General features: G+C 40.3%; 1 protein-coding gene across 3 annotated transcripts in view; it reads left to right on the top strand.

Moving 5' to 3' along the window:
- Positions 1–15,698, top strand: part of RTN3 (reticulon 3) — a 61,866-nt gene that overhangs the window by 38,591 nt on the left and 7,577 nt on the right. For all 3 annotated transcript variants that reach the window (XM_079928676.1, XM_079928674.1, XM_079928675.1), the window contains one exon: positions 15,145–15,352. In XM_079928676.1, coding sequence (XP_079784802.1) covers positions 15,145–15,352 — 208 coding nt within the window. The remainder of the gene's footprint in view (positions 1–15,144; positions 15,353–15,698) is intronic.

Below are 15,698 nucleotides of genomic sequence, written 5' to 3'. Positions count from 1 at the left end.
AACTCTCAAACTATTGGTAAGAATGCAAAATAGTACAGATATTTTGGAGAAAGGTTGGCCAGTTTCTTAAGAGAACTAAACATGCATGTGTCCCATGACCTGGCAACTCCACTGCAGAGAAATGAAAACATTCATACAAACACTCGTATATGTTCATAGCAGTTTTATTCATCACAGCTCAAAGCTATTCATCGATAAAGGAGTAGATAACATGTGGTATAGCTAGTTATCTTTTGATACTTGCAGCAAATACGGGTGAATCTCAGAAATTATGAATAGTGGAAGAAGCAGTACAGAAAGGATTCATACTGCATGATTCCATTTATATGAAATCGTAGAACAAGCAAACTATTCTATGTAGGGAAAAGAACCAGAGCAGAGCAGTGGCTACTTCTTGGCGTGTTGTCTGGGAAAGAACATGAGAAAACTTTTTGGGGTGATGATAATGTTCTGTAGTTTGATAGGGTTACATAGGTGTGTGCATGTGTCCAAACTCAGCGAATGTATTGTATATTTTATTGTATGTAAATCTTATATCAAAAGAAAAACAGTAAATATTGAACTTTGTTAATGATATGCAAGCTGAAGATCATTTCCTGATATTTGTTATTTACTTTGAAATATATATATATATATATTTTTTTTTTTTTTTTTTTTTTTTTTTTTTTTTGCGGTACGCGGGCCTCTCACTGTTGTGGCCTCTCCCATTGCGGAGCACAGGCTCCGGATGCGCAGGCTCAGCGGCCATGGCTCACGGGCCCAGCCGCTCTGCGGCATGTGGGATCTTCCCGGACCGGGGCACGAACCCGTGTTCCCTGCATCGGCAGGCGGACTCTCAACCACTGCGCCACCAGGGAAGCCCTGAAATATATTTTTAAAAATTGGGCTAGTGGATAAGAGGAACAGATACATAAGTAAGCATAGTAAAACATTAATGATCATGGTGATGGTTACACAACAATGAATGTACTTAACGTCACTGAACTATATACTTGAAAATGGTTTAGATGGTAAATTTTATGTTATGTATATTTACCACAGTAAAAAAATTAAAGTAAGACATTGCTAGTATTGAATAAAAATCTAGGTAGTGATTATATGGGTGTTCACTCTAAACGATTTCTAATGTGCTATATGTTGGGAGGAAGTTAAATCTTGGGGGGAATAAGGCAGAGTGGAGAAATGCTGTCCCAGTTACCGACCAGATTCCCATTTTTTCCGTGAGGGAAACAGTAGAGCTCCTAGGAAAATAGAATGAGATCTCAGAAGTCAAGGGTATGTATATTACCTAATACTTCATTTTTAAAATTTCTTTTGCTTATTACTGGTAAAGATTTTAGAGACTATGAGCTGTTTTTTAGAAGAAAACAATTTTATCACTTATTACGATAGTCTGAAACCATGTCACTTATCTGCCTTACTTAACAAACTGTCAAAGAAGCATACGAGTCCAAGTGCATTGTAACCATAGGAGAAGTGTCATGTTACCAATAACAAGACTAGCATCGGAAGATTGAATTAGAAATAAATGTGTGCAAAGGGCATAAAATCACTTTTTTAAGTTTGGGCTTTCACAGTTATTAGCAATTAACGTGTTTTGTTTAATTTTAGATTGGATCTGGTTATCTTCTGCAGACTTAAGTGTAGACTTTCTTAGTTGGAGAATTAAGTAGTTGTGAAACGTGCAAATAACCAACTGTACCTAGAAAAAAAAAAAGGATAGAAAACTAAAGCCAGAGTTTTGTGCCTTTATCCTTTCCATCATGATTCAGCACTGCATTTATTATCTTTATATATTCTTTAGATAACTTAGTTCAAAAGTTCACATATTCAGATCCACCTAGTTATTCTTTTGGGCAAGGGTAGTCAAGGCCATTTTGTCTTCTGTGCTTTTAAAATCTGAAATTGAAAGCAAGTGGGGTTGTTAGGTTATTTTAATGAATGAAAAACTTTTTTCTTGACCGTCTTTGAGAAGAATGCTAGCTTGAAAGGGATTCCTACAAATCTCTTTGGCCTGCTGCCAGGTGCATCCGTGGCCAAAAGCATGTATGTTTGTCTTTGACGGTGACAGTTTTGTATTTTTTCAGTGATCCTTCTGTGCCATTTTGAGTGGAGTGTCTTTGGTAAGCATAAATCTGTAGTAGAGCAGACTATTAACCCATTTCAGCAGCCACAGAATTTGGATCTGAGTTTATAAACACATTATCCACAATGTCTTTTGCAACTCAAAAAGTGGCTTCACTTATTATGAACTATTAATGCAAAAGTAACCAAAGAAAAGAACTAATCAATGTGAAAATGTCTGCATACTTTTCTTTACATGAATAATTATTCATATAAAAAACTGAACTGCCCATTTCCATTTCCCCTTTTATTACTGAACAGTTTCCCTTTTGTGGTCATAAATCCTTTTTTTTTTCTTTTAGCTCTTTCAGTTACATTTAAATCTTAGAGATGTATATTTACAAATTTTGTAAAATTAGTGCACAGAAGATAGAACATGTTGTATGGATCCTTAGTTGGTGATTTATTCTTGAAAATGAAAAAGATGGTAGACTACTAAAGGTTTACCTTGAAATTTCTTGCACATTTATTCCTTTTCAGCATAAGCATTTGAGCAGCCTTTCTTTTCTTCGAGGTGTATACTTGGGAGAGTGAAGTTTGAGAATGGCTTTGGGAATGGTTGAAGTTGTCATGAAACCAAGAGATTTCCCCAGATTTAGGAATGAAAATCAATGGTGCTGCTGTTCTTTGAATTGGCAGGAACCAATTTTTTTCCCTCTGCCTTGAGATTACCTTTGGATGTGTTAGTGCCCTCTTTTGGTGTAAGAACAGTACTGCATCCTTAAATAATAACGGGCAAGAGATAGACATCCTTAAAAGTTTTTAAAATAAAAAGTATGCTCACATTATAGAAGATTTGGAAAATAAAAGGAAGGAAGGAATCAGTCATAATTCTACCAGCAATATAAACACTCTTGGTGAATACATACATTGATTGTCAGATGCTTCATCTGCCATTAGCAAAATAATTAAGGTAACTGAGAAATTATTGACTTGACTTACATAAATTTATACAGAGAAGCTGTATTATATATTGAAATGGATTCTAAGAAATACTTAGTTCAGCACAAGACTTTAAACATGTTGAAACATAATTAGAAACAAGGGTCTTTCAAATGAAAATAAATTTTAGGTCATGTGATAACAATGGTCAAGTTATAACTGAAAAGTAAGGAAAACACTGACTTTGCACTTCTGAGAACTTTTGGCTTTCGTTTTTTTTTCTAGTACCCATTGAACTAGCTTGGGTCAGTACTCAGGACTGTGGAAGAGGCTGGCCAAAGCTACTTCTGTCTCTGTCAGGTGGTGTACTAGAGTGGCGGTTTCTTAGCCCAATGGTTCTCAATTAAGATCTTCTTTTCCTGTGGGTAGATTCAAGGAGGTAGACTTTGTCAGGCCACGGTGTTTGAATGTGGAGGGTCAGGGAGGAGGAGTGGTGAGCCCTGTTTCCGTAACTGTCTTGGGTTACTGCATGGAGGGTAGAACAAATGGGGTTTGAGGTGTTATGAGGTGCTTCTAAGTGATGTCTTCTGTTTCCACCTCCATGTCAAAATCTCCTGAATCTATGCTAGTCCAGCCTGCCCTGTAGGCCCACCTGTCGTCTTGCATTTACCTCCTGGCCCTCTGCCTCCCTCTAACCTTTTACAGGCCATTCTCTTTATTTAATCATAGTGCTGACAGTGCAACTTCTTTTTCATTGGAAATTTTATGTGGAAGCTTGGTATGTAAAATAGATCAAAGGAGCTGATTTGGTTGAAAGGGTCCCTAGTAATCCCCCAATCTTAATTTCTTTCTTTTTTTTTTTTTTTTCTTTTTGCGGTACGCAGGCCTCTCCCGCCACGGAGCACAGGCTCCGGACGCGCAGGCCCAGCAGCCATGGCTCATGGGCCCAGCCGCTCCGCGGCACGTGGGATCCTTCCGGACTGGGGCACGAACCCGCGTCCCCCACATCAGCAGGCGGACCCCCAACCACTGCGCCACCAGGGAAGGCCCCCAATCTTAATTTCTTAGTATCGTAGCAACAAAGAGGAAAGGAAAACAACTTTTAATTCTCTGTAGCAGATTTTAACTTTAGTTCTTCAATTTTCCATTTTAATTGTAGCAGGAATTAGCAGTCAAATGAATAATAATAGCTGACGTTTGTATTACTACCTAATCAATAGTGTTCTGAGTGCTTCTACAGATTAACCCATTTAATGCAGGCAACGTCCCTAAAATCCAGGTACTGTATGATTCCATTTTGCAAATGAGGAACCCAAGGCACAGAGAGGTTAAGTGTCTTGCTCAGAATCACACAGCTAGTAAATAGAAGAGGATGCAAACCCAGGCAGTCTGGAGCAGAGTTTGTTCTTTGCTGTACTGATTCTGAAGCTGGGGATAAAGCAAAAAAAAAAACCAAAAAAACTTTATTGAGGTATAATTGCTATGTATACACCCATGAAAGTATCACCACAATCAAGATGATGAACATCTCCATCACACAAAAATTTCATTGCTCCCTTTTTTTTTTTTTTTTTTTTTTTTGCGGCACGCGGGCCTCTCACTGTTGTGGCCTCTCCCGTTGCGGAGCACAGGCTCCGGACGCGCAGGCTCAGCGGCCATGGCTCACGGGCCCAGCCGCTCCGCGGCATGTGGGATCTTCCCGGACCAGGGCATGAACCCGTGTCCCCCACATCGGCAAGCGGACTCTCAATCACTGCGCCACCAGGGAAGCCCTCATTGCTCCCTTTTTAAATCTCTCCCTCCTGTCAGACAACCACGGATCTGCCTGCTGTCACTAGATTGGTTTGCATTTTCTAGAATTTTATATATATGGAATCATAAAATATGTGTACTGTTTTTTTTATCTGGCTTCTTTAACTCAACCTAATTTTTTTGAGATTCATCCATGTTGATGAGTGTATTACTGAGTGGTTTTCCATTGTATGGATATACCGTTTGTTGACAGACATTTGGGTTATTTTCAATTTTTGCTGAATTTTTGATTTTCAGTTTTGCTTATTTATTTTACAGATAAAGCTGCTATGAACATTCATGTCTTTATATGGACACAATGTATTCTTTTCTCGGGTAAATACAAGTGAAATGGCTGGACCATAGGATAGTTGTAGTTAACTTTGTAAGAAACCGCCAAATTCTTTTTCCCAAAGTGGTTTGCATTAGTTTATATTCCAGCCGGCCGTGTACGAGAGTTGCGGTTCTTCCATGTCCTCACCAGTATTTGGTATGGTTAGTCTTTTTTATGTTGTTTTTGTTTGTTTGTTTGTTTTTGGTTTTTGTTCTTTTGCCGTACGCGGGCCTCTCACTGTTGTGGCCTCTCCCGTTGCGGAGCACAGGCTCCGGATGCGCAGGCTCAGCGGCCATGGCTCACGGGCCCAGCCGCTCCGTGGCATGTGGGATCTTCCCGGACCAGGGCACGAACCCATGTCCCCTGCATCGGCAGGCGGACTCTCAACCACTGCGCCACCAGGGAAGTCCTGGTATGGTCAGTCTTTTAACACTAGACATTGTGCCAGGTACATAGTAGGCTCTCATTGTGGTTTTAATGTGCATTTCCTTAATGACTAATGGTGGTAAGCATCTATTCATGTGTTTACTTGCTATCCATATATCTTCTTTGATGAAAAGTCTGTTCAAATTTGGACTAGTTTTTATTGTGTTTGTTTTTGAGAACGGGTGTGTGTTGTGTGTGTGTGTTTATACACATTCTGGATACAAGTTGTTTATCAGATACATTCTTTGCAAATACTTTCTCCAGTCTGTGCCTTATCTTTTTATTCTTTTAACAATGTCCTTCAAAAAGAGCGGAAGTTTTTAATTTTGATGAAATACAGTTTTTCAGTTTTTTCTGTTATGTATCAAATGTTTATTGTTGTATGGAAGAAATTTTTCCCAATTCCAAGGTCGCAGAGATTTTTGTTTGTTTTCTTCTAGTAGTTATATAGTACTGGGTTTACATTTAAGTCTGTGATTCTTGTGTGTTAATTTTTACATGTCATGTGAGGTGTTGATAAAAGTTTGGGGATTTTTGCATATGTATATTCTGTTGTTCTGGCACCATTTGTCGAAGACTCTCATTTCTCCCCTGAATTGACTTTGCCACTTTGTCAAAAAATAGTTTGTCCGTATATGTGTGGGCCTGTCTGTGGACTTTGTATACAGTGTCATTGCTCTGTTGCCTGTCTTTAAGCCAATACTACACCATCTTGATAATGGTGGCTTTATATTACCCTTGAAATCAGACAGTGTTAAGTCCTTCAACTTTGTTCTTCTTCACAGTTGTTTTGGCTCTTCTAGGTCCTTCGCATTTCCATAGGAATTTTAAAATCAGTTTGTCTATTTCTATTTTAAAAAGCCTACTGGAATTACTTAGAATTATAGATAAGTTGACACCTTAGCAATTTTGAGTCTTTTAACCCCTGAAAACAATACAGCTTTCCATTAATTTAGGTCTTCATCTGTTTCTCTTAGCAGTATTTTATAGATTACAGTGTACAGGTCTTATACATCTTTTGTTAGATTTATGCCTAAGTATTTCATATTTTCATGCTATTGTAAATGGTGTTTTTAGCTCAGTTTCTTATTGGTTAATACTAATATATGGAAATATAGTTAATTTTATGTCCTGCAACCTTGCTAAAACTTACTACCTTTTTTGTAGATTCTGTCAGATTTTCTACATAGGCAGTCAGGCCATCTGTGAATAATGACAGTTTTACTTCCTTTCCAGTTTGATGCCTTTTAATTTATTGTTCTTGATTTACTGCACTGGCTAAAACCTCTAATACAGTGTTCAATAGAAGTAGTAAGAGAGAATATCCTTGCCTTCTTTCATTAAATATGATGTTAGCTCTACGTTTCTTGTAGATTACCTTTATCAAGTTGAAGAGATTCCCTGCTGTCACCTAGTTTGCTGAGAGGTTTTATCAAAAGGGATATTGGATTTTGTTTTTCTGTGTGTTTTGAGACGATCATATGGTTCTTCTTCTTTAGTTTGTTGATATGATGAATTATATTGACTGATTTATGAATGCTAAGCCAGTCTTGCATTTTTGCAGAAAGACACTTGGTCATTATATACTCTTTTTACATATTGTTGGGTTGCATTTGCTGAATTTTTGTTAAGAATTTTTACATCTATGTCCATGAGCAATATTGGTCTATAGCTTTCTTTTCCTGTAATGTCTTCGTCTAGTTTTGGAATCAGGGTAATGCTGGCCTTATAAAATGTGTTGGTAAACATTACCTTCTCTTCATTATCATGGAAGAATTGTGTAGAATTGCTATTATTTCTTGTTCGGTGTTTGGCAGAATTCCCCTGGAGTTTTCTGAATGGGAAGTATTTTATCTATAAGTTTTGTTTCTGTAATAGATATGGGACTATTCAGTTTATTTCTTGAGTGAGCTTTGATAGTCTGTGTCCTCTTCATGTAACATGTCTAGTTTATTGGCATAACATTGATCATAATATTTCCTTATCCTTTTAATGTCTTTAGAATCTGTAGTGATGTCACCTCTCTGATTCCTGATATTGGCAATTTGTGTATTCTTGCACTTTTTTTTGACCAGTCTAGCTAGAGTTTTATCTATTTTATTGATATTCTCAAAGAACCAACTTTGGTTTCATTGTTTTCTCTGTTGTTTTTCTGTTATCTGTTCATTGAGATCTGCTCTGGTTTTTACTCTTTCCTTCCTTCTGTTTACTTGGCGTTCAAGTTGTTCTTTCTCTAGTTTTTTAAGGTTGAAACTGAGATTACTGATTTCTCATCTTTTCTAATATAGGCACTTGGCTGGATCTCACTGGTTTTGATTTTCATTCAGTTCAGAATACTCAGTAATTTCCCTGTTGATTTTTTTCTTTGGTCTGTGAGTTGTTTAGAAGCGTATTTGGTTTATACAAAGTTTAATATTGGTTTTCCCAGTATCTTTCTGTTATTGTTTCTAATGTAATTACGTTATAGTCAGAAAACATGAAAGTGTCTTGAATCCTTTTCAAGACCCAGAATTTAGTGTATCTTGGTAAATGTTCCACATGTATTTGAAAAGAATGTATATTCTGCTGTTATTGTGTGGAGTGTTCTTTCAAATGTCAAGAAGGTCAAATTGGTTAAAAGCATTCAAGTCTTAGATTCTTATTGATTTTCTATCTACTTATTCTGCCAGTTATTGAGAGAGGTGTTGAAATCCCTGACTATAATTGCAGGTTTGTCTGTTTGTTTTTTGTTTTTGTTTTTGTTTTTTTGCGATACAAGGGCCTCTCACTGTTGTGGCCTCTCCCGTTGCGGAGCACAGGCTCCGGACGCGCAGGCTCAGCGGCCATGGCTCACGGGCCCAGCCGCTCCGCGGCATGTGGGATCTTCCTGGACCAGGGCACGAAGCCGTGTCCCCTGCATCAGCAGGTGGACTCTCAACCACTGCGCCACCAGGGAAGCCCTGTCTGTTTGTTTTTTTAACACCTTTATTGAGATATAATTCACATACTATACAATTCATCCATTAAAGTGTACAGCTAAATGGTTTTCTGCCGTCACCACTATCCAATTTTAGAACATTTAGTCCCCCCACAAAAAAGTGATTGCTAATACCTGTTAGCAATCACTCCCCATTTCCCACCACCACCACCACAACCCTAAACAACCACTCATCTACTTTCTCTCTACAGATTTGCATATTCTAGATGTTTTCTATAAAAGGAATCATACAATGTGTGGTCTTTTGTAATCAGCGTCTCACACTTGGCCTGATGTTTTCACGTTTTGTCTGTGTTGTAACATGTAGCATCAGAACTTTATTCCTTTTTGTTGACAAGTAATTATTGCATTGAACGGATATACTACATTTTATTTGTCCATTCATCAGTTAATGGGTGTTTAGATTGTTCCCACTTTTTCCCTGTTGTGAATAACGCTTCTGTGAACATTGGCGTACCCAGATTTTTGTGTTGTATGTTTTTATTTCTCTTGGCCATTTGCTTAAGAGTGGAACTCCTGGGTCATATAATAACTCTATGTTTAACTTTTGAGGAACTGCTAAATTGTTTTCCAAAGCGGCTGCACCATTTTTCATTCCCACTAGGAATGCATGAGGTTTCTAATTTCTCCACATCCTTGCCAATATTTGTTATTGTACTTTTTATTATAGCCATTCTAGTGGGTTCACCGTGGTTTTGATTTGCATCTCCCTAATGACTAATGATGTTAAGCCTCTTTTTATGTGCTTACTGGCCATTTGTATATCTTTGGAATGTCTATTTGGGTCCTTTCTCTCTTTTTTTTTTTAACATCTTTACTGGAGTATAATTGCTTTACATTGTTGCGTTGGTTTCTGCTGTATAACAAAGTGCATCAGCTATACGTATACTTACATCCCCGTATCCCCTCCCTCTTGTGTCTTCTCATTTTTATTATGTTTATTTTTTTCATTTAGGCTGTTCTTTTTATTATTGAGTTATAATTCTTTATTCTTATATATATATTGGACACAAATACCTTATCAGATAAGTAATTTGCAAATATATTCTCTCATTCTATGAGGTTTCTTGTCATTTTCTTGGTACTACTTATAGCACAAAGGTTTTTAATTTTGATATAATCCAATTTATCTATTTTTTCTTTTGTCATTTGTGCTTTTGGTATCATATCTGAGGAACCATTGCCTAATCCAAGATCAGAAAGATGTGCTCCTGTGTTTTCTTCTAAGAGTTTTAAGGCACTTTCTCAATTTTCTGAAACAACCATTTCATATCTTTTTCTCTCTCCATAAACCATCTTCACCCCCCTGCCCTCTTCCAGCTGATGACCTCAGCTCCCTTTTGTTGAGAAAATAAAAACATTCAGACAGGAGTCCCTCCTCTTCCATTCTTCAGATCCGTGAATGGGCCTGTGTCTGTGTCTCTGCATCCTCTTCCCTACGTTACTCTAACCAGGATCAGTCCCTTCACCTGGCCTCTGGATCTCCATCCCTCCTTTCTCCTGGACTTCACTGCTTCTGCTCCCTATCTTCAGTCTCCCTTGCTTGTGACTGCACAGAAGTGTGCTCTAGTGTTTCCCATATGTTAAACCATCCCTTGGCTCTGAATGTCTCTACTCCCCTTCACAGCCAGGCTTCTTAGGCATCTTCTCTCACACCGCCTCCATGTCCCACCACTGATTCCTCTTCAGCCCCCGCCAACTGTTCACTGAACAGCTTTGATCAGATCTCCAACTATCTCCATATTACTAAGTCCAGGATCGCTTTTTTCCTTATACAACCTCAGCAGAATTGGTATTCAGCCTCAGCAGAATTGGCCCGTTTCCACATCCTTCTCCACAAAGCACTCCTTTCTCAGCTTCTGTGATGCCGTCCATACTCTCCTAGTTACCCCCTGCTTCCTTGGTTATTTCCTCTGTTTCCTTTCTCCAGTTCCTCTACTTTTACTCAGCTACTAAATATCGGAGTACCTCAGAACTAAGACTGGGCCTTCTTCCCTATCAGTACCACGTAACCTCGTCCATCTCTGTGACTTCCTTTTTTTTTCTGCGTAGTTGGCGGTCCATGACTCTTAATATTATTTGTGTGCTGATGATTTCCGAATGTGTGTCTCCGGCTCAGACGTGTCCTGTTTGCTTCCCCCTGGTAGATCTGCCCCTTCTTTATGGACGTCTCTAGACATCCACCCCCAACTAACATGGCCTATACTCCGCTCTTTCTCATCTCCGTAAATGACACCACATCCATCCGTTTGCTCAGGCCCCAAAACTAGGTCTCACCCATATTTCTTTCCCCCATCACCTCCCATATCCAGTTCATCACCAAGTTCTGTCTGTTCTGCCTCCAAAGTATAGCCTGTCCACTCTGCTCCATCCTAACCTAATCTAAATGACAATCATTTCTTATTTGAAGCCTGGTGTTAGCCTCCTAGGGAGTCTCTCTGCCTGTACTCTTGCCCCATCCCAATCCATTTTCTATACAGCAGTAAAAGTGTTCCTCTTTCTAAAATATATCATGTTGGGACTTCCCTGGTGGCGCAGTGGTTAAGAATCCGCCTGCCAATGCAGGGGACACGGGTTCAAGCCCTGGTCTGGGAAGATCCCACATGCCGCGGAGCAACTAAGCCCCTGCGCCACAACTACCGAGCCTGTGCTCTAGAGCCCTCGAGCCACAACTGCTGAGCCCGCACGCCTAGAGCCCGAGCCCATGCTCCACAAAAAGAGAAGCCACCGCAATGAGAAGCCCACGCACCACAAGGAAGAGTAGCTCCCACTCGCCTCAACTAGAGAAAGTCCGTGCACAGCAACGAAGACCCAATGCAGCCAAAAATAAATTAATTAAATTAAAAAAAAAATATATATATATATATAATGTTATTCCCCTGCTTGGCATTCTTTAGTGACTTCCCATTTCACGTGAGGTAAAGTCCAAGCTCCTTACTTTGCTCTGTGAAGATACTCCATGATCTAGTCCCTGCCAGTCTCTCCAGCCTTATTTCACACCACTTTCCCCTTCACTCACTACATACCATCTACACTGGCCTTCTGTCCTCCCCTAAGGAATGCCAAAGCCCACCACCACCATCCCCAAGAGCCTGTGCACATGAATCTTCTAGCCTAGAATACCCTTCCCCTGGCTTTTTTGCATGGCCTGCTTCTTATCCTTCATGTCTCACCTTTAGTGTCAACTCCTCAGAGAGGCTTTTCCTGACCACTCTACCTCTCATCATAGCACAATGGGTTTATATTCTTACAGGCCTCGGTTACAAGTGACATGTATCTTGTTTGTTATTCATTGCTTCTCTTCCCCACTGGAATGTGAGTAAGGACCTTGTTTGCTTTGTTTACTGTTGTGTTGTATTCCCAGTTCCTAGCACTTGCCTGGCACGCGGTAGCCACTAAATTAAAGCTTACTGAAAGAGAGAAGGATGGGAAACGAAGGAAAGAAAACACGTTAAAAATAAGGAATTTGCTGTTTTAAAAAGTCTTACACTGACGTAGTAAGAGCAGTTGAATAAAAGTAGAAGAGAAGGGCTTCCCTGGTGGCGCAGTGGTCGAGAGTCCGCCTGCCGATGCAGGGGACACGGGTTCGTGCCCCGGTCCGGGAAGATCCCACATGCCGCGGAGCGGCTGGGCCCGTGAGCCATGGCCGCTGAGCCTGCACGTCCAGAGCCTGTGCTCCGCAACGGGAGAGGCCACAACAGTGAGAGGCCCGCGTACCGCAAAAATAAAATAAAATAAAATAAAAAAGTAGAAGAGAAAAAGAACATTTCATGGAATCGAACCATTGCAGCCTCTTGCTGGTTTCCTGGTTATGAAATAAACACTAAACCTAAGTCTAGTGGCTTCACATTTTAAACTCTCGGCACCTGTCTCCTTTCTTGCTTTTCCTACGTGTGTTTCATCCTCCTAACTCTCCCTCAATGTTTGCAGACTATGCCTGTTTCCTTTGTTTGATATTGTGTTCTCAGAATCTTGGTCCACTGTACTTGCTAGGAGTTCGGTGCAGAAACTGACTAGTGTGAGAGGGGTTATCAGAAAACAAATGAAGGTTGTGATTATGCCATCTCTTGGTCATTAGCTTAGTTTAGCTCATGTTTAAGGATTCAGCAACAGCTGTGAAGAGCCTGCTGTGGATAAATAAAGTGACAAGCGCCCTGACGAAAAATAAGGCAGAATGAGGAGATAGATGAGTGATAGAGAATGAGGAGGAGAGGATGTGAGAAAGGGTGGGCAGCCTCTGAGGCGGTATCCCATGCACCAGGACCTGAATGGGGTGAAGGAGCAAATCGTGGGAAGTTGTGGTCAAAGAGCATCCCAGAGGTTTGTTGTATTGACCCATCTTTTCCCAGCTTTCCCTCTGTTATCCCCCTTCTAATCGGGATGTTCCTGCTTCTAGCCCACACCACAATTCTACCGTTGTTTTTAAGGCCGAGCCCAGGGCCTTCCATACTGTTATGCAGCTTGTGTACTGCACACCTATAGGGGGCACCAGTCACATGTGTTCTCACTGTAGGTTTGACTATTTCGTCACGGTTTCCCAGCAGATGGCAGTAAAGTTCACGAGGAAGGGTGGCTTCTTCTAATTTGCACAAAGGTAGATTTGCATTTAGGCTAACGTTTTTATGCCTTTTTCCTTCTCTAATACATTGAGGTTTTTTTCTTTCTAGGCCCAGCCTTATCCTCTAAGCTTTTCTCTTTCTGTCCTTCTTTCAAATATTTCAAACTTAAAGAATTGTAAGCACAGTAAGAAAAACTCCCATATAACCTTTGCTCTAGTTCACCAGTTGTTAACATTTGACCACTTTTGCTTTCACTCCCCCCCTCTCTCTATAGAACATGTTTTTTCCTGAACCATTTAAGAACTGCTTGCAAATGTCCTTCCCCTTTATCCCTAAATATTTGGGAGTATGTTTCCTTCAAACAGAAACTGTTTGGAATTGTTTTGTGTAGCCACAGTATATTTATTGAATTTAGGAAATTCAACATTGATACAGTACTTTTATCAATTATATAGTGTACATGCAATTTTTTTCACTTGTCCCAGCAATGTTCTTTATAGCTGTTTTTACCCCCTTATCCAGTCTATGATCACAGTTTGCATTTATGTGTTGTCAAGTCTCTTTACTCTCCTTTTTTTTTAATGTTAGAGCTTTTTTTTTGCGGTACGCGGGCCTCTCACTGCTGTGGCCTCTTCCGTTGCGGAGCACAGGCTCCGGACGCGCAGGCTCAGCGGCCATGGCTCACGGGCCCAGCCACTCCGCGGCATGTGGGATCTTCCCGGACCGGGGCACGAACCCGTGTCCCCTGCATCGGCAGGCGGACTCTCAACCACTGCGCCACCAGGGAAGCCCTCTTTACTCTCCTTTAATCTGAAAAAGTTCTTCAGCTGTTTCTTGTCTTTCGTACCACTGATATTTTTGAAGCATACTGGTCAATTGTTCTGTAGACTTTTCTTAAACTGGTTTTATCTGGTGCTTTCTCATTAGATTCAGGTAATATGGTTTGGCAAGAATACCATTGAAGTGATGTGCCGTTCTCAGTGCATTACATCAAGAGGCACATGGTATCTGTTTGTTCCACTAATAAGCATTCTGTGTTGAAACTGTTCTTGTAGCCATATGAACTGTGACATACATATGTGGATTATAGTTAAAATTTGAGTGTTTACCATGTGCTGTGTACAGTGCTAATAAGCATTCTGCATACATTAGCTTTATATGTTCCTTAAAACAACTCTAAGAAATAGATGTCACTTTCTTCATTTTATAAATGAGAAAACAAAGGTTTAGAAGGGTTAATTAAGGTAACATGGCTAAAAATTACCAGAACTCAAACTCCTGTCTCTCCAATTCCAAAGTCCTTACTCTTCTTTAAAAGCAAAGAGTAGCACAGAAGAAACTTGCATAGGGCTATTAGTGTTGAAGTTAGACTTCACGGATTGAAATTCAAATGTTGTGTCATTGCTAGATTGGAGGTAATTGCTAGCCCTCACACTCGGAGTTTTTGAGGTGTCTTTAAGGGGAAGAACTTAGATTTTTCCAGTTTGGATTTCCCAACCATAAGACCCACTTGCCTGAGACAGTCTTGGTTTATACCTGTTTCCTAAGTTATTAACAGTGTCCCCATTCATTTTCAAAAGTATCATCGTTTAGTAATTATATGGTCCCCTACCCAAAATCCTTCCTTGAGTTCTCTTCAGATCAACATAGAGACTGGTGTTTCATTGTAACCAACGCTAACAGAACTTGGTATGTTTTTATAAGCATGGTTTGCTTAATTTAGTCAACAGCAAGATTTTCCCACAGTTGCTCTACTGAAACATTTAAAGTAAATGATGTTTTACCCCACCGTACTTCAGTAGCCACGACTAAAAAGTCAGTTTCTAAGTTTCTGTAAACCTGTCCAGAAACCAAAGGTACCTTTGGCAGTGTGAATCATCATCTCTGATGTAATTTGATTTTCGTTTATCATTGTCTTCAGGCGGGGGTGCACCTGTAATTGAACGCGAGGGTAATGCTTCTCCAGTGTGCAGGACACAGCCAGGGAGAACAGTCCTAGCCTTGTGGCTCATGGGTGTCCATATAACTTACGATCCGTTTTCCTTTGGCAGTGCACGACTTAATTTTCTGGCGAGATGTGAAGAAGACTGGGTTTGTCTTTGGCACCACACTGATCGTGCTGCTCTCCCTGGCAGCCTTCAGTGTCATCAGCGTGGTTTCTTACCTCATCCTGGCTCTTCTGTCTGTCACCATCAGCTTCAGGGTCTACAAGTCTGTCATCCAAGCTGTACAGAAGTCAGAAGAAGGCCATCCATTCAAGTGAGTTGAAGTATCACAAGTAACACTCTACAATTTAGGGAAGGGATTCACTGAGGCTGGGCAGATCTAAGTGAGACCTGATTAAAAATCAAGAATTATAGGGCCTACTGCAGCCAATCGGTGGCCTGAAGCATCAGCTTGAGACCACCTTGTGAAGTGAACACGTTGGGAGCCAGGGACTTTTCCACAAACTAGAGGCTCACCACAAAGGACTGTCTGAATTCCTGAGCAGGGTCGGTAGGGAAAGCAGAGCATCTAGGACGGCACTCAGATGGGGTCCCAAGTACATGTTTAAGCCGCCATGTAGTTAACTCTTAAAACAGCCTTGAAATCTTGGTGTTGAGGC

Source organism: Stenella coeruleoalba (genome assembly GCF_951394435.1).
Source record: "Stenella coeruleoalba genome assembly, chromosome: 8".
Classification (NCBI taxonomy): domain Eukaryota; kingdom Metazoa; phylum Chordata; class Mammalia; order Artiodactyla; family Delphinidae; genus Stenella; species Stenella coeruleoalba.
The sequence above is the reverse complement of the archived record's forward strand: the minus strand, read 5'-3'. Positions and strand labels throughout refer to the sequence as shown.